This window comes from Schistocerca serialis, chromosome 5, assembly GCF_023864345.2.
Source record: "Schistocerca serialis cubense isolate TAMUIC-IGC-003099 chromosome 5, iqSchSeri2.2, whole genome shotgun sequence".
Lineage (NCBI taxonomy): Eukaryota > Metazoa > Arthropoda > Insecta > Orthoptera > Acrididae > Schistocerca > Schistocerca serialis.
In genome coordinates, this window is record NC_064642.1 from 484,503,068 (window position 1) to 484,523,346 (window position 20,279).

Here is a 20,279-nt window from a genome sequence, read left to right on the forward strand (position 1 = left end):
AAAACAGTTTCTAGCATGGATAGGGACTGCAACTGCTGTGTTCGGATGCAAGCTGAGTTAGCATCCCTTCGCTCCCAGCTTCAGGCAGTGTTGGCTTCGGTCACACAGCTTGAGGCTGTTGCCAATGGGCATCACTGTGGGGGTCCGGATGGGGGTTTGTCGGGGACGGCCAGCTCGTCCCAAGCATCCCCAGATCGGACTACGACTGTGGTTGCCCGGGATAGTGCCCGCATTGAGGCTGATCCCTCACCTGTGGTAGAGTGGGAGGTCGTTTCAAGGTGTGGCAGGGGGCGAAAGACATTCCAGAGGGCTGAACGGAAAGCCTCTCCAGTTTGTCTGACTAACCGGTTTCAGGCTCTGTCTCAGGCTGATACTGATCTTCGGCCTGACATGGCTGCTTGTCCTGTTCCAGAGGTTGCCCCTCAGTCTGCAAGATCCGGGCAGTCGCAGAGGGTGGGCTTACTGGTAGTTGGGAGCTCCAACGTCAGGCGCGTAATGGGGCCCCTTAGGGAAATGGCAGCAAGAGAGGGGAAGAAAACCAATATGTACTCCGTGTGCATACCGGGGGGAGTCATTCCAGATGTGGAAAGGGTCCTTCCGGATGCCATGAAGGGTTCAGGGTGCACCCATCTGCAGGTGGTCGCTCATGTTGGCACCAATGATGTGTGTCGCTATGGATCGGAGGAAATCCTCTCTGGCTTCCGGCGGCTTTCTGATTTGGTGAAGACTGCCAGTCTCGCTAGCGGGATGAAAGCAGAGCTCACCATCTGCAGCATCGTCGACAGGAATGACTGGACCTTTGGTACAGAGCCGAGTGGAGGGTCTGAATCAGAGGCTGAGACGGTTCTGCGACCGTGTGGGCTGCAGATTCCACGACTTGCGCCATATGGTGGTGGGGTTTCGGGTTCGGCTGGATAGGTCAGGAGTCCACTACACGCAATAAGCGGCTACACGGGTAGCAGGGGTTGTGTGGCGTGGGCTGGGCGGTTTTTTTATGTTAGATGGCCTTGGGCAAGTACAAAAAGGGCAACAGCCTCAACGGGTGCGGGGCAAAGTCAGGACATGCGGGGACCAAGCAGCAATCGGTATTGTAATTATCAACTGTCGAAGCTGCGTTGGTAAAGTACCAGAACTTCAAGCGCTGATAGAAAGCACCGAAGCTGAAATCGTTATAGGTACAGAAAGCTGGATTAAGCCAGAGATAAATTCTGCCGAAATTTTTATAAAGGTACAGACGGTGTTTAGAAAGGATAGATTGCATGCAACCGTTGGTGCAGTGTTCGTCGCTGATAGTAGTAGTTTACCCTGTAGTGAAGTAGAAGTGGATAGTTCCTATGAATTATTATGGGTGGAGGTTACACTCAACAACCGAACTAGGTTAATAATTGGCTCCTTTTACCGACCTCTCGACTCAGCAGCATTAGTGGCAGAACAACTGAGAGAAAATTTGGAATACATTTCACATAAATTTTCTCAGCATGTTATAGTCTTAGGTGGAGATTTCAATTTATCAGGTATAGACTGGGACACTCAGATGTTTAGGACAGTTGGTAAGGAACAGAGCATCGAGTGACATTATACTGAGTGCACTATCCGAAAATTACCTCGAGAAATTAAACAGAGAACCGACTCGTGGAGATAACATCTTGGACCTACTGATAACAAACAGACCCGAACTTTTCGACTCTGTATGTACGGAACAGGGAATCAGTGATCATAAGGCCGTTGCAGCATCCCTGAATATGGAAGTTAATAGGAATATAAAAAAAGGGAGGAAGGTTTATCTGTTTAGCAAGAGTAATAGAAGGCAGATTTCAGACTACCTAACAGATCAAAACGAAAATTTCTGTTCCGACACTGACAATGTTGAGTGTTTATGGAAAAAGTTCAAGGCAATCGTAAAATGCGTTTTAGACAGGTACGTGCCGAGTAAAACTGTGAGGGACGGGAAAAACCCACCGTGGTACAACAACAAAGTTAGGAAACTACTGCGAAAGCAAAGAGAGCTCCACTCCAAGTTTAAACGCAGCCAAAACCTCTCAGACAAACAGAAGCTAAACGATGTCAAAGTTAGCGTAAGGAGGGCTATGCGTGAAGCGTTCAGTGAATTCGAAAGTAAAATTCTATGTACCGACTTGACAGAAAATCCTAGGAAGTTCTGGTCTTACGTTAAATCAGTAAGTGGCTCGAAACAGCATATCCAGACACTACGGAATGATGATGGCATTGAAACAGAGGATGACACGTGTAAAGTTGAAATACTAAACACCTTTTTCCAAAGCTGTTTCACAGAGGAAGACCGCACTGCAGTTCCTTCTCTAAATCCTCGCACAAACGAAAAAATGGCTGTCATCGAAATAAGTGTCCAAGGAATAGAAAAGCATCTGGAATCACTCAATAGAGGAAAGTCCACTGGACCTGACGGGATACCAATTCGATTCTACACAGATTACGCGAAAGAACTTGCCCCCCTTCTAACAGCCGTGTACCGCAAGTCTCTAGAGGAACGGAGGGTTCCAAATGATTGGAAAAGAGCACAGATAGTCCCAGTATTCAAGAAGGGTCGTCGAGCAGATGCTCAAAACTATAGACCTATATCTCTGACGTCGATCTGTTGTAGAATTTTAGAGACATGTTTTTTGCTCGAGTATCATGTCGTTTTTGGAAACCCAGAATCTACTATGTAGGAATCAACATGGATTCCGGAAACAGCGATCGTGTGAGACCCAACTCGCTTTATTTGTTCTTGAGACCCAGAAAATATTAGATACAGGCTCCCAGGTAGATGCTATTTTTCTTGACTTCCGGAAGGCGTTCGATACAGTTCCGCACTGTCGCCTGATAAACAAAGTAAGAGCCTACGGAATATCAGACCAGCTGTGTGGCTGGATTGAAGAGTTTTTAGCAAACAGAACACAGCATGTTATTATCAATGGAGAGACGTCTACAGACGTTAAAGTAACCTCTGGCGTGCCACAGGGGAGTGTTATGGGACCATTGCTTTTCACAATATATATAAATGACCTAGTAAATAGTGTCGGAAGTTCCATGCGGCTTTTCGCGGATGATGCTGTAGTATACAGAGAAGTTGCAGCATTAGAAAATTGTAACGAAATGCAGGAAGATCTGCAGCGGATAGGCACTTGGTGCAGGGAGTGGCAACTGACCCTTAACATAGACAAATGTAATGTATTGCGAATACATAGAAAGAAGGATCCTTTATTGTATGATTATATGATAGCGGAACAAACACTGGTAGCAGTTACTTCTGTAAAATATCTGGGAGTATGCGTGCGGAACGATTTGAAGTGGAATGATAATGTAGAATTAATTGTTGGTAAGGCGGGTACCAGGTTGAGATTCATTGGGAGAGTGCTTAGAAAATGTAGTCCATCAACAAAGGAGGTGGCTTACAAAACACTCGTTCGACCTATACATGAGTATTGCTCATCAGTGTGGGATCCGTACCAGATCGGTTTGACGGAGGAGATAGAGAAGATCCAAAGAAGAGCGGCGCGTTTCGTCACAGGGTTATTTGGTAACCGTGATAGCGTTACGGAGATGTTTAATAAACTCAAGTGGCAGACTCTGCAAGAGAGGCGCTCTGCATCGCGGTGTAGCTTGCTCGCCAGGTTTCGAGAGGGTGCGTTTCTGGATGAGGTATTGAATATATTGCTTCCCTCTACTTATACCTCCCGAGGAGATCACGAATGTAAAATTAGAGAGATTAGAGCGCGCACGGAGGCTTTCAGACAGTCGTTCTTCCCGCGAACCATACGCGACTGGAACTGGAAAGGGAGGTAATGACAGTGGCACGTAAAGTGCCCTCCGCCACACACCTTTGGGTGGCTTGCGGAGTATAAATGTAGATGTAGATGTAGACCTATTTTTGGTTGTGGCTTTTGATTGCATTGGTTTCCGGTGGTGGAAAGTTTGGCCGTTTTCCGATTGGGCAACGTTTCCGGGGAGCGTCGACACTTCACTTTCTTCTATGTAGCATGTAAGTAAAATGCAGACGTGGCGGCACCTTCCTTGCTCCCCGTTCCATTAAAAAACAAAAACCTAGGTTTGTGTTAAAAAACATACTTCCGTGAATTTTTTTATTTTTTGTATTAAACAATTACACTAGCCCCTCTCCTCACGTACGGTCTGTGGAATCGGTTCGTCAGTATTTGATGTGGTTTACGAAATATATCCAGCGGTAACGTTCGGTGACTCACCCTGTATATGGAACAGATGCATATGGAATAGTTGTACTATGCCTGTCTGAACATCATATAGTCACAGGTATGGAAATGGTAAATGCAGGTGAATATAAGCTTTCAGCACATGTAAGTAGAGAAGCTGTGGAGAGAGGGGGAGTAGCCATATATGTTAAAATCTATCATAGTGTGAAAAATTTGGAAACTAAAAAAATTGGCATAGAGCAACATATAGAAGCACGTAAATGTCACTTTTATAATTGTTGCCATGTATAGGTCACCATTGGGAAATTATCAACTATTTTTGGAAAACTTGGATTCTTTGTTGTGCTACTTGTCAGGCAGAGAAAAGAAAACTATTGTTTGTGGAGATTTCAATGTAGATTTTCTGAAAGAGTCCGATAGAAAGCTTACTTCGTTCTTTCAGTTTGACATCAGTTATTCGAGTGGTACAGGATATCAACACACAGATAGATTATGTATTCATAGACGAAGATAAATTCAATCAAATAAAAACTTTTCCTCTTAAGAATAGTCTGTCTGATCATGATGCACAGTTAGTTACAGTATATCGTATAGCTCCATACAGTAAGGCAAAACAGTCCTCCATAATAGTGTGTTCAATTACAGAGTCAACAATTCAAAATTTTAGGGAAAGCTGGCAACAGTTAGACTGAGATGAGATGTAAGGGAACATGATGCTAATTTAAAATTTAACCTATTTGATGACGCCTTTGTGAGTATATATGAAAACAGTTTCTCTAAGAAAACAGTGAAATTAATTGTGAGAAACCCTGTAAAAAGCCTTGGCTAACTAAAGGGATAAAAATATCTTGTAAACAGAAAAGGGAAATTTATCTTACAGCTAGGAAGGGTAATGATCCCAATACAGTGAAACATTATAAAAACTACTGCACTGTATTAAGAACAGTTAATAAAAAGCTCAGAAGTATGTGCATTATGTCTGAGATTAATGAAATTAAAAAAAATTGGAGTATCATTAAAAGGAACAGGGCAACTGAGAACACAGGAAGACTGTATTCCTATCAAACACAATGAAAAGTTTGTTAGCAAGAAGTCAGAAGTAGAAAACATTTGTAATAATAATTTTTGAAGTGTTGTAGAGAAAATAGGACCCAGCTATTCATCAGAAACTGAAAGTCTTTATATGGAAGAAGCAGTACCTATGCAATTTGATAAAATTGAAATTCAACCCACCTCTCCTACTGAAATTAGGAAAATAATAAAATTCACTTGAAAGTAAAAGTTCACATGGAACTGATGGCATTTCCAACAGAGTACTAAAAGCTTGTTCCTAACAAATAAATAGGATTCTCAGCCACATATGTAGTAGCTCACTGAAATGGGGCTTTTTTGAGATAAATTGAATTACGTTATTGTTAAACCATTGCATAAAAGGGGGATAGGTGTGATGCTAACAACTACTGTCCAGTCTCACTTCTCACAGATTTATCCAAAATTCTTGAAAACGTAATACATTCAAGAGTAGCATCACGTATTTGTAAAAATGAAGTCCTAACAAGATGTCAATTTGGTTTTCAGAAAGGCTTTTCAACAGAAAATGCTATATATGATCAAATATTCAATGCATTCAATAACTGATCATCACCCATTGGGATACCTGGTGATCTCCCAAAGGCTTTTGATTGTGTGAGTCTTGAAATTCTTCTAGGTAAGCTTAAGTATTGTGGTATGAGTGGGACAGTGCACAAATGGTTTAATTCATGCATAATTGGAATAATGCAAAAGGTTGAAATTAACAGTACTGATTGTCTGCCAAACCAGTAGAATCCTCTAACTGGTGAGATATCAAGTATGGTACAGATTATCAACAGAACTCTGTAGCTAAGGCAGAATACTCAAAATTTCTGAGTTTGTACATTCATGAGAAATTGAATTGGAAGCAACACATTGATGATCTGTTGAAATGGTAGGTTCAGCTACCTGTGCTATTAGAGTTGTTTCAAATTTTGGTGAGAAACATATTATCAGTAAATTAGCTTACTATACCTGTTTTTAATCACTGCCTTCATATGGCATCATATTTTGGGGAAATTCGTCATTAAGAGAGAAAGTATTCATTGCACAAAAGCGTGTAATCCGAACAATAGCTCGAGCCCACCCACGATCACCTTGCAGACATTTATTTAAGCAAATCGGGACATTCACAGCACCTTCGCAATACAAATATTCATTATGAAATTTGTCATTAATAACCCATCGCAGTTCAAAAATAGCAGCAACGTACATAGATACAAAACTAGAAGAAAGGATGATCTTCACCATTGTGGATTAAATCTCACTTTGGCACACAAAGGGGTAAATTATGCTGCCACAAAAATCTTTGGTCATTTGCCAAACAGTATTAAAAGTCTGACACATAACCAACCAACATTTAAAAGCAAGTTGAAAGAATTTCTGAATAACAACTCCTTTTACCCAATAGATGAATTCTTAGATATGAAGGAGTAACTGTAAAAAAATTAATTATTTTGTGTAAAGAAAACTTTAACGTAGGTGACACGTTCCACATCATTACGAAATGTCGTATTCATGATCTGTGAAACAAGGAATATGTATGTGTGTATGTCCGTTACAGAGCTGTCCAGGATTATTCTCTTGCATATGTCTTTTATTTTTATCCCGTACTGTCAAGCTACAGTCACACCTCCAGAATCTTATCTCAATTGAGAGTAAGTTCCTTTTACTTCTTTCAGGTTTTTCTCATATTTCTCCTCTGTATGTTGTTATACTATTTATAACAGATTTGTTCATTGTAATCTTCATTTCTGACCTACTTCTTAAAATTCTGTAAAACTCCATGTAATTGATTGATTGCTTGTCTATCACTGCGAAAGCAGTTCTTAATACGGTGCAGTTACAATTCAACATACGCTAATTGAGATGTAGCAGCAGCAGTATTCATCTACAAAGGCTCAAACAGCGGAAAGTTTGATTATAAGCACGCTGTACACTGAGATATAGAGATCAAACAAGAGCTTATACAAGGGAAGTTGCATTAATATGATGTGTTGAATAGTACTATAAAAAGCTGCCACTTATATGAAAGATAAAGGACATGGTATTGTCAGACCTTGATGTGATCTCCAGCATTTCTAAGAAGGCAATAGAAGTTGTAGAAGTCTTTCTGTCTGAATAGCAATGTCAAGAAGCAACCCGTCACTCGCTGTTGCTAGGGTAGCACTAGTCCATATTGGAGAACATCTATTAGTTATTCACATCCCATCTTCACAAATTAAATCTCGTTTTCTTCCCTCGTGTACGACTACATGTTACGTGCGATTTTCAGGGAAAATTACAGCACTCACGAGCGTAAGGGGTGACAGTGTGAGTGACACATACTTAATGAAAAATTTAGTTGTTTTATCCCTTTCAACATGACACGTCCTGTACCAAATCTTTTAGGAATACATGAGAGACAACGTAATAGTCGCGGTATTAACAACCGAGAGGCTGCAGTGTGTAAGACGTTCGTGAGGGAAAGGTAATTATCTTGAAGTTTCCTGGATAACTTTTTTCGAGAAATAAAAAAGTGAATTAATACATGAAATATATTCGCAGTTGCGAATATGGACTACCATCAACTGTATAACGTAACGGCGACAGTGAAAACTTGTGCCAGACCGGGACACGAACACTGATTTCGCTCTTACCGACAGCGGTCGCCTTACCACATAGCTACACAGCAAGAGTCACGGTCAAACACATACTTGCATATGTCATCAGCCACGTGTCTACTACCTACAGTCGTACATCCATTATGTATATACTGTGACATTTTACTTAAAAGTCGCTTGCCCGATGTCGGCGGATAAATGCGATAGAGTAGTAGCTGTGCAAAGTTCCTTTTGCATCGTAATTCGGAATAACACAGACATTGAAATATCGTAAGTGAATTAATGTTGTTCGTGAAAGTTAACATGGACTACGAGCGGATCGATGAATTTCCATTACGAATATTACTGTCAGTAACGTCTTCGACTCGCCCTATTGGGAACTCACACTCGGTGATTTGATCAGTAGGGGTAAAGTCTGTGTAATGATGGATGGACTATGGAAGCGCTATACAGAAATTCGGTACTTCTGCTTTCTGTGTAAAGTGTTCGGTACATGTCCAGTTTCATTTGACAAGAAGCACGCAAAAATAACGGTGTCAATCAAGGCACGACTCTATTGTATATTGCTCGGTCTGCTGACCCTTTTCTCTGCCCTTTATACTTTTCTGGTGCGCTTACCAGAGAGTTATAAAACTGTAGAGAATCTCGCGAAGTACTCGGACGCGTGCAATATTTTCTTCGCTGCTGCTGCAGCTTTAACGTGTATTCTTCGCAGCTCTACTTTAAAACAAAGACACATCGAAAGTTTCTGCATAAAAATTATTTCAGTTGATGCATTTTTGTATGAATACGATGGGTCAGAATATTTACGTCTCGCAACTCGTTTGGTATGGAGTGCTGTAGCAGTCACCTTTTATTCAGTGGTTTTGTTTGGTCACTTCACCTGGCTTATGTTACCTACTATGAAATTTTCTTTTCTGTTACCTATTTGTGTCATGCAATTCATGAGTAACGTCACTATTTTACAATATCTTTTTCTCAATATGGCGTTAAAAATGAGGTTTTCAAGACTGAACAGGTATATTCTGCAATTATTCTTCCTGTCTACCAGAGATGCAGAAGGAGAACTCGACATTAATATTTCGAAACTCGTAAGTAAAACCCCGGAAAAGAAAGATCTACAGTGTGACCATAAATTATTCGTCAGGAAGTCTTTCGCTTCACTGCACTCTGAAGCTCAAAGAATTGTCAACGGACCCAGAAACGTTGTACACTGCTGCAATCAGGTAATGGTAACGGAGCAAGACGCGGGCCAGCTGCGAAATTTGCGCAAAGTATATTGCCTTCTTGTCGAAATGGGTAAAGCCGTCAATGCGGCTTACGGAGTACAAAATCTCGTAGAAGTGGTCAGCTGTTTCGTGAGCACAGTGACGTACATTTATATCAGTACTGTCGTCTACTTAGATCTGAAGCCCGTGTGGCCTGGAATACCGAGGGGTCAAGTCATCATCATGTTCTCTCTTTGGATTGGACTCATGGTGGGGCGTCTGCTCACCACAGCCTACAGCAGTGACATGGTTGTGCAAGAAACCGCCCGCACACAGCGGCTGGTCCAGAAACTTCTGCTCTTACCGCTGCCTGCTAGAAGCGGCTGTCCAGAGGAGTTGCAGCACTTCGGAGAGCAGATGACGCGCAGTCGACTGCGCTACAGTGCAGCGGGGTTCTTCACGCTCGACCTGTCTCTGCTGAGGAGCTTCACAGCCACCGTCACTACCTACGTCGTCATCCTCGTCCAGTTCGGACTGTCTGGCGCGAGCAAGCAGCAGAACAGCAGCGCCGCTGAATGTAGATGTTAACCAGACAGACAAAGTGACAGGTATCTGGGAGGACATCACGCACACAGTTGGTCATACGACTGCCGATTCCCATTTACATACCAAACTTCTTTTATTCAATGAAATATTAATTTCTTGATTTTCACCTAGAAAACTTGCTGTGTATGACAATCAAAAATTATCTGTTGGCGGTTGTATTTTAGTTCTAATGTGTACATGGCACTGATGTTAATCAAAGAAGACATATTTATCCTCTGTTTTATAAAATGTTCACAGTATTTCACATGTTGATACTATGCGAATTATTATAGAATAACGTTTTATGTTGTTTTGGGCATCAAGTGTCAGGCATACTTCATGAACACTTATTTAAGGTTGTAGCACATAATGAGTAATAATGTTTACACATGACAAGCCAAAAGTAAAGAATTCATAATAACTTCAACAAAGCGTTTATTTAGCAGTGATGAGAAGGGTTAAAAAAGTAAAATCTTACTCATCATTTAATACCTAATTTTAAGAAACAATATATTATAACGTGATGTATATGCTATAAAAAGTCGTGTTAAGTTGTTTGAAGAGATAGAAGTGCAGAGTCGGTGTTGTATGCGTAGGGTGTCCCATTTATCTTGGCCACCCTAAATAACTTGTTGTCCAGATGCATACTACAAAATGTTTCAAGCAAATGTTCTTTAGCCGCCAGGGACACATTAATCAGCATGATTGCCTTCGTTGTAGCTTTGGTTTTTACAAAGATATGAACAGAGGTAGGACTTTTTAAATGACATCCTGCATTTTTTATTCGGTAATTCATTTCCTCTCCTGAAGACCTATTCAAAAACGTATCACAGTGTACTATTCACTGAAACACAACGTTATTGAATACACGACACAACATTGACGTTCACGCCTCCAGCGTTTAGTGCAGGCACTCGGGATAATGGAACACATTCACGTGCTGACGTTGACAGAGAACAAATGTAAACATAAGTAGAATGTACGTCCGTCATTCCGTCAACCATCGTCAGTTGGAGAGTTGTGTGAGTAGAATGTACACTAACGAAGTGAAGGTGGAAATGCTACTCATCTGTGGGGAATGTAAGTTAGCAAAACAGTAATTGCAATACAATTGTCTTATGTACTGGTACATTTAGTACAGTAGTTTAGTCGTTTTAAATACTGCTGTTATTTAGAACAGGCATACAGTAAATGCTGTCCTTCCTACAAACTGCATCAACATAACGTTTCTATTATTGTTGTTGAAGGTAGGCGAAACGCTACGCAAGCAGCGGAACTGTGCAGAGAGCGATATCCTGACATGAACCCTCCTTCCCGAAGGATGTTTTCTCGTCATGTTGCGACGCTTTAGGAAATGCAATCGTCGTAGCACTCGCACAGACGAAGCTGCCGAAGTTAGGGTTCTCGCTTCCGTTGCTATGAACACACATGTGAGCACACGACAACCTGAACATGAGACTGGCATTCCTAAAACCAGTGTACATCGTGATCTCACACGTCATCGGTTCCATCCTTACCATGTACGAGTACACGTAAATGAAGAACTGTTTGGGGATGACTTCCAGAATTGTGTACAGTTCTGTCAGTGGGCACAGCAGTAAATCCTTGCCAACCCGAACGTCTTCTCCAATGTTCTATTTCCCGACGAATGTTCCTGCTCAAATAAAGGACAGGTAAACACAAAGAACATGCATTATTGGTCCAGCGACAACCCTCGATGGCTTAGACAGGTGGAACATCAGGATCAATGGAGGGTTAACGTCTGGTGAGGGATGCTTGGTACTACAATTATTGGCCCTCATTTAATCAATGGTTGTCTAACCGGCACAGTGTATGCCAAGTTCTTCAGACGAATTCTTCCTCCTCTTCTGGATGAAGTGCCGCTAAGAACCAGACTACTTATGTGGTATCAACAGGATGGATGTCCAGCTCATAAGCCTTGCGTGCACGTCATGCTCTGAACCGAAGGTATCATTCCAGATGGATTGGTCGAGGAGGAACAGTCACTTGGCCTGTTAGGTCTCCTGATTTAAACACTCTGGACTTTTTTCTTTGGGGATACCTTATAGACGTTGTCTATCGTAATATTCCAACAACTACAGATGACATGTAGGAATGTATCATGCTTGCTTGTAATTCTCTTCAGCAGGCAACACTGGAAGCAGTAAATAATTCTTTCGTTCAACGAGTGCACCGGTGTATCGGTGACCAGGGTCACCACTTTGAGCCCCTTTCAATATTCTACTCCTGGGCAATGGCACTGGAGAGCCAAAGTCAAATTTGTGTTATGTTTTTACTTGGTTTTCATTTGTTTTCTGACAACTCCAGCAAGTGGACGAGTTTGTGATCCCAGTCTCAAAGCCAATGTTGTCTTACGTAATTAATGACGTTGTGTTTCAGTGAATGGACACTGTGATACATTTTTGAATAGGTCTTTAGGAAACGAAATGAATTATCGAATAAAAAATACAAGGAGCCATTTAAAAATGTCATACTGCTGTTCATATCTTTGTACAAAACAAAGCTACAAGGAGGGCAGTCATGCTGATTGATGTCCCTCTGACAGCTAAATAACATTTGCTTGAAACATTCACATCTGGAAAAACAGTTATTTTGGGGGAATATATATATATATATATATATATATATATATATATATATATATATATTACGGATCCCATATATATCAAGTTCAACAAGTGCAACATTATAATATGTATATAACATATTATAATATATATACATATTACAATATATATATAACATATATATGACGTAAAATGACTCACTGCTCACTGTCAGTATAACTGGAAATTAAATGTCAGTTGCTTACCCAGTTTTATGCAGTCAAGCAAGCGTTGCATGTTTTACCCGTTTTGTGGTATTCACATAAAAGTTTTTGTATTTAAATACTCGGAAGAGTCATTTATTCCATATTTTAAACATTTTTTTGGCCTTAGAGTCACTATTGGTTTTAAATATACGGAAATTTAGAAAGTACACATCATGGCGGATCAAATGGCGGTCAACGATAATCCATTTCGCCTCCACAGCAGCTGTGCGAAATTGCTGGAAAATCTCAAATAAGAGGCAAATGAAGGTTATAATTGTTAAACGTATACATGTATGCTCAATGATGCTTCACAATGTAGTAAGAAACATAACTGTTTATCGAATTCACTACCCAAGGGACGCAAAAAAAATTAAAATAAAGTTAATTGTGGAAATGAATAAAAAGAAATCAGTGCTATGTGGCCCCACCACTTCTCTCGGAATGAGGAATTCAGTTAGTGTCGGAAGTTATACAGAAGCTTGGATCGTTGTAGCGTACCATATCAACTACATATCTTTTTTTTTAATTCGTGTTGTACAGTCTTTGAAAAGTGCTCTACTAACATTTTTACGTAAAACAAGCAAGGAAAACGATTCCTGTCGATGTTTCAGACTATCATAATATTAAAGAAAGCAATATTCGTATATAAACAAGTTTCCAATGGCTCTGAGCTTGAATACCTACCATAAAGGTATTAATGGCACAAATAGGAGATTTCGTATTTGTTAGTTCTGTGTAGGCATGCTGTTTGGGAAACAATTGAAGCTTAGAAGGCATAAGGAACTGTGTTAGTTACAAGCATTCAGAGCAAAATATTTTCATTCACTTTTCTTCTTTTGAAAATACATTTCAAACTACTGTCTTTGGAACTGGTTCCAGGTAAAAGTGTCAGTGAAACAAACACTTTCGTGTGTAACGTATATATGAAGCCAGGAGAAGTGATGGGTTTATCACTGTCTAAAATATGATTAAGTGTACGGAAGGCACTACACAGTCGCAACTCCAAACAATCTTATCCAGTAAAGTATTGGAAAGGAGCTCTCGAAGTAGAAATGCAAGTAAAGGACTGCCTCAGCAATAGTGCTAATAATGTTCTGCGTCTCACAACCCAATCCCACGACAGATGTAATGCACCATTTAACTTTACCAGGTAGTAAACTAAGGACTTTGATCTTACTGTTATGTTAGTACAGAGATTTTCAAGTAATATTCGATCACAGAGTAATGAAGCAGACGGCACAATGACACACATGATACCAAATAACAGAAAAATAACATTTAATAACACGTCGATGGAGAAATCTCTTCCACAGGAACTGCAACGAAATAAAATTTTGAAGGAAAGGTACTGCAAAGGCACATTATTTACAATTAATGGACTATGGAATGAGGTCTTCATACACATACTATATGAAAAGACGTAGTCAATTCATCGCTGTTGACGATTATATATCATAACAAGAACTTTCGCCAGTAAAAATATGTGTAAGTGTACACAAACTATTTTAATTCTCTTACCATATGACTTGCTGATTTCTCTCTTCCCAAGATTTGCAGTGATTCAAAGTGCTAAATCGATGTTCCTAAGCTAATATGATTTAGTATTTGCAAAATGTGTTTCTTCCAGTTTAAATTCTTTTCAATATGGACATTAAATGTTTTCAACTTTCTATCCCAGTTATTATCTGCTCACAATGTGTCACATCTATCATTGATGTACTACCTCTAGATGTGTAGAACTGAACGTGTTGTGTCTTTTTGAGAGAGCGAGAGCATTCACAGAAAACCACTTAACAATAACTTTAAGAAAATTATTTACCATTCCTTCTGTTGCTGTATGTATGTATGAATTGACTCCAAAACTAGCGTCTTCCACTGAAAGAACCAATTCTGTTTGTTGTATATTAGGTAGAAGGTCTTTTACATATTTAAGAACAATAGTGGACTTAATATTGAGCTCTCACGCCCGGCTAGCCACGCAGTGTAACGCGATGCTTCCCGAGCGGGAAGGCGTCCCCGTCCCTCGCACGAATCCGCCCGGCAGATTCGTGTCGACGTCGAGTGTGCTGGCCAGCCTATGGATGGTTTTTAAAGCGGTTTCCCGTCTGCCTCGGCGAATGCGGGATGGTTCTCCCTTTCCACTTCAGTTACAATATGTCGGCGACGGCTGTGCAATCACGTATCCATACACCATAATTTTCTCTTACTCTCCCATGCAAACATTTGGGGTTACACTTGTCTGGTATGTGACGTTCCCGGGGGGGGGGGGGGCGGGGGGGGGGGAGTTCCACTGCGGGTTGAACCGCACAATAGCCCTGGGATTGGTGTGGGGTGGTGGTCGTTCCTGTATTCTTTTCGTTAGGTATGGCGTTATGGATTCGTTTTTTATACCATCAGTTCCGTAAGTCCTCAGTTTATCGAAGAGAATGCTATGATTCACAGAATCAAACGTCTTAGATACGTCACACAAAATACCAGCTGGTGCTACTTTGTTATTTACTGAATGTTTAAATGCCACTTTCAGTCGAGCAAGTCTTCTGAAATCCAAACTGTGATTTACTGAGAATACTGTTGTCACGCATGTGGGATACTATTCTACAATACATTACTTTCCAAAAAATTTTGGAGAAAGATGTCAGTTGTGAGTCAAGTCAGTAGTTATCGGCATCTCTCCTGTCAACATTCCTATAGAATAGTTTAACGATGGCACATTACAGGCTCTCTGGATGCATTACGTATTCCAGAAAAGATAGTGAATAATGTACGGGAACAAGTCTTTATTGCTGTGTTGGGAACCCAACCAATTGTAGATGAGCTTTTATTTTTGAGAGAATATATAATTATCTTAATTTCAGATGGAGAAACTGGTGCAACGTCCATATGATTGAAGTTTATGAAGGTTCCACTGCAGTTAAGAAATAATAATTAAACACATCTGATACCTGTGACTGATCATTTACAGCCATTCCATTTAATTTAGTAGGGATGTTATCTTGTCCTGTGGCTTTTTGTCATGTCTCACATTTCACTAGGTTCCATATAGTTCTAAGTCGACTGTCAGAATTACTCATTTTTAACATCATGTGCATAATCCTTAATTTTTAATACGTTTTATTAGTAATTTTGAGTAGTTTTTGTAGTATGCAAATACTGCAGGACCTTTCTTTGTTCTTGCCAACAAATTAATTCCCTTCTTTTTTCACAAGATGCGTCAACTCCTCTGGTGAACTACGTTCTTTTACATGGTTGTTTACCGGCCTTTTTGACTAGCTTATGTGTAAAACTATTTTCAAACAGAAATACGAAATTATCACAGATTATAGTAGATTTTGTATTACCATTTGGTTATTATAAATTTCATCCTTGATCATCTCTTGTGAACTACTCTGAAAAGTGTTTATCCAGAAATCATTAATTATTTTAACTTATTTCCACAATACTTCAAGGCACTGTCTCACTTATCATAACTAACTGTGCACCATGATCAGAGAGAGCATTTGTTACTGAGTGTATAGTTATTGTCTTGCTTTGAGTTCCATCAAAGAAAGCGTTATCACTTAGGATACTACTGCATTTATTCATCCTTGTTGACAAGTTAATTATGATATCATATTTTAGGAGCCAATGAAGGTTTCTGGATCATTTTTCCTATCAGAATCAATTAGCAAATCTACAGTTAAATCACCACAGACTGTTAACTGCTTGCTGCTGTCTGACAAATATCACAGTAGTGAATCCATATTTCTCATAAACAGTTCAAAATTTTTAATTGTGGATGTATATATAATTACTATTGAAAGCAAACTATTTTTGGCTTTTACTGTGTTCATACCTAGTATGAATGCAGCGGAAGAAATTGTCAAACCAAATGGTAGTTTACAAAACTGATAGCAATTTCCCAAATGGAGAAACGCCGTGTATTTTCTGTAGCTGAGATGAAGTTCAATCTGCCAAAAACTCCATTTTAGATTTGGTGTTGAATAAACAGATTTACCATGAAATTTCTGTAAAAGTTTGTTTAAAATTTGTTGTTGATCAGTTTCTGTTACTATAACGTCGTTGATCTGGCGTGAATCGATAACTAGGTGTAATGCTCCATCCTTTTTAATAACAGTGTGTAGTGGCTAATAGCTGGTTCTATAATTTCTTGGTCGAGCATGGCTTGAAGTTCCTTTTTCACCTCTTCTCTGCACAGAAATGGTATGGAAAAATGTTTAGATTTGAAAGGGTCGTGTGGTTTGACATGGAATTCATGTAAGAAACCTGTCATAATACCAGCAATGTCTCGTCAATACTGTAGCTAAACGTCTTGTAACTGTCGCCGTTCGCCATCAGTTGTTGCTTGGCTTTCACTTATCTTGTTGATAATTGTTCAACGCCGTATTCCATATCGTCTGGTACATTAAATGCAAATGGGTATTTTTGAAGTACACAAGTAAGTTCAATTCTTCTGATGCTTTGTTCCTCAGATGAATTTTGGTGAAATCCCAAAGCAACCTGGTTGTCACTTTCATTTAATATGAGGTACAGGTTTCTGAAATCCAAAATAGCTTTAATTTAGATTAGAAAGCGCATACCTAATATTACGTCAGTGACGTAATCTTTTTATTTTGTTGGTGAATGGTCTCATTTTGCCCTTGGATTGTAAGTGTAACTCGCTCTTGAAATTGATTACTTGCCTCTATGTGCTCATTGAGGCGTTCGTTATGTCTCGTTTCCTGTTGTTCAAAGTATTCACTAGTTTGTTATTCTGTACTGTGTGTGTCAGTTCCCCTTGTTTTTTTTTTTGATACTTTCCTATCTTCGTCACTGAGTCTTTGTGTCTGTTGCTTCATCCCGTCACTAATTTGAGTGAAACGTTTGAATTTTTCTCCCGTGACATTTTATGGCAGTCCACGATCTGTTGAAACATCACCATAATTCCATTATTCGATAATTGATCATCAGTGTTTAAAGTACTTTGAGTAAACTGTTCAAGAGAAGCAGCATCTGAAATGTCTGTTGACGTTTGAGTACTGACTTTTCATTGAATTCTAAAGTCAAATGATCAGAGTGCAAATTTTGTACATGTGACGTTTGTGTATTAGCGTCTTCCGCATTTGTGGAATGTGATATCTAATTTCGACATTGGTAGGTAAAGCGAAATTCTAGGTAGTTCGCCTTTTTGGCATTGAATCTGCACTTTCGTTGACTGTCGTGTGATGCTCTGTCCTGAATGCAGTATTGTCAGAATTGATATTCATTGCAACAGAGCTATTTGGCAAATGAGTATTTTCGACATTGTCCATGATTTAGCTACGCCTAGTAGTATTAATCGTTCTACGCGGTATGATGCACAAATACAATCAAAGAACAAGCAAACAGAAAAGAAATAAATAGCAGTTTGCCATTGCTTCGTTAGGAATAAATGATATAGATTAGTAAACGTGCAGTGGAACATTGCTATCTTCTTACAAACTAAGTAATAAAGAGCAGAACGTATGCCTGACTGTATTATTTAAAAGATTCCAAAAAGAATTTAGATCTGAACAAAGGTATCGACAAGCGGAACGTGTAGGTTTGAAATGTGATTGAAATTACGTAACAGACAATGGTCTGAAACACAACTGCTAGAATAGAAATCGCCTGTGAACGTGTATATTGTTCCGTCGCATATGTGCTTTGCCCTATACCGATATTCTCTGACTGCGAAAATGTAAATTTAATTTAGTTGCGACAGTGTCAACAGCCAAGAACTTGAAGACAAACCTAAACTGCATGAAATTATGAAACACAAAACCTGAATCTGAAACACTATTGGTTTGAAATTACCCCTGGTAATGAAGCAAAACTTGATCAATTTCAAAATAATGGTCCCTGTGCTTCATTAATGCTGTCCTTGAAATAATAAAATTTCTTACCTTTATCTGCGCCGTCCTAACTCTCTTCGCACTGCTCTCTGGTAGTGCTTTGATTTGTATAGTTAACAAACAGCTATTGTGCAAGACTGTTGCGTAGTCTACTATTTAATTAAAGCTATAATGACTGAGACAATAACTTCTTGAGAAAAAATAGTTCCCCAAACTAGTATTGATTTGGGGCAAGTAACATAATGGTTCTACCTTTAAAACATGTATTTTGACTCATTCAGAATTAATAATTCCCTCAATTAAAACACTCAGTAAATTGATTATGCATTAACATTTAGCTTTACAAAATCATTGGATGTGAGTGCTGTACATTCTCTGTCATCATTTGCATTAGTAACAAAACAACTTTCTTTATCTATATTGTTTCCAGCTTCTGTTGAGATTTCTTTTACAGTTAGCTAACATCATAATATCTTGCAGATAAAACATCATAACTGCCTGCATCGAGTAAGTATATATCCAGCACACATTATATACAACAGGTCTTTACACTTGAGAGTCCTCCATACATCACTCGATCTAAAGTTACTCTAATACATGACCATAACATTTTGAATCAGCGATCGCTGTTGAGCGGCGACCCTACTACACAATCGATACTACATTTGACCGTCTCTTGTTCAATATAATATTATCTTACAATACTTGAATTAATTCACCTTAAATATATATATATATATATATATATATATATATATATATATATATATATATATATATAACATTAAGTTAGCAGGAAAGAAATGGCACTTATCAGCATAACAACACTAAAGTTTGTAATATAAAACTAAACCAAACTCCATCCGAACAGGCCATGAAGGCCCAATGATACCGACCGACCACCATGTTATCCTCAGCCCACAGGCATCACCAGATGCGGATATGGAGGGGCATGTGGTCAGCACACCGCTCTATCGGACGTACGTCAGTTTCCGAGACCAGAGCCGCTACTTCTCAACCAAGCAGCTCCTCAGCTGGCCTCACGAGGACTGATTGCACCCCGCTTGCCAACAGCGCTCGGCAGACCTGATGGTCACCCATCCGAGTGCTAGCCCAGCCCGACAGCGCTTAACTTCGGTGATCCGATGGGAACCGGTGTTACCACTGCGGCAAGGCCGTTGGCTAGTTTGTAATCTGAAACCACCAAATGACACGCCGAGTGTGCTAGTAAGCGTACAATTAGTGAAGTGGTAGCTATAAACAAAAGTACTTAACGTTACAATCGTAGGACATTGTGAATTATATGGAATGTTTTGGACTGTAGTCTATCCACTAACATGATGTTACGTGTGAAATACTTATTTAAATAATTCTTTAGGGCTGCAAGATGTGGATATTAGAAATGTACCTAACTGTAGCTACATAACAGTTTAGAGACAGCAAAGTGTTAAAATCTTCCAGCAGATTAAAATTCTGAGGAATATCTGAACTCTTCACCTTCCACCCTCTGTCATACATCCTGTGTATTTTCATGCTCTACACAAAAAGTCCTTAATACATGCTCGATTTGTACACGTTGTAATTCGATCGTGGTAGACGATGGCTAGCACGGTATTCCAGACTTTGCAGTGGATTGTAGGGCTACACTGCGTTGCTGTTCAAATCAAGTATCCTCAAATGCCTCATAATGGTAGAACAATGGCTTTAAAATGGCGAATATCGGATTGTGAGAACCACTTACATACACTGACGCAAAATTCTGACACATTAGATCAAGAACATACCACACTAAAGCTTCCTGTCAGATTAAAACTCTGTGCTGGACCGAGACTCGAACTAGGAACCTTTTACTTTCGTGGCCAAGTGCTCTACCGACTGAACTACCCACGCACGACCCGCTACCACTCCTCACAGCCCTAATTCCGCCAGTATCTCCTCTCATA

At 39.7% G+C, this 20,279-nt stretch overlaps 1 protein-coding gene and 1 pseudogene across 1 annotated transcript; one reads left to right on the forward strand and one right to left on the reverse strand.

The window, feature by feature from the left end:
- Positions 1-9,156: 9,156 nt before the first annotated feature.
- On the forward strand, positions 9,157-9,657 carry LOC126482019 (putative gustatory receptor 2a). Its single transcript, XM_050105989.1, has one exon. It carries the CDS (start codon positions 9,157-9,159, stop codon positions 9,655-9,657), a length of 501 nt encoding a protein of 166 aa, XP_049961946.1.
- A 9,744-nt stretch (positions 9,658-19,401) lies between these two features.
- On the reverse strand, positions 19,402-19,519 carry LOC126482554 (5S ribosomal RNA; annotated as a pseudogene).
- Between the last annotated feature and the right edge of the window lie 760 nt (positions 19,520-20,279).

Excerpts from the sequence above, each read along its gene's own strand:
- LOC126482019 (XM_050105989.1), top strand. The coding sequence starts at position 9,157 with ATGGGTAAAGCCGTCAATGCGGCTTACGGAGTACAAAATCTCGTAGAA.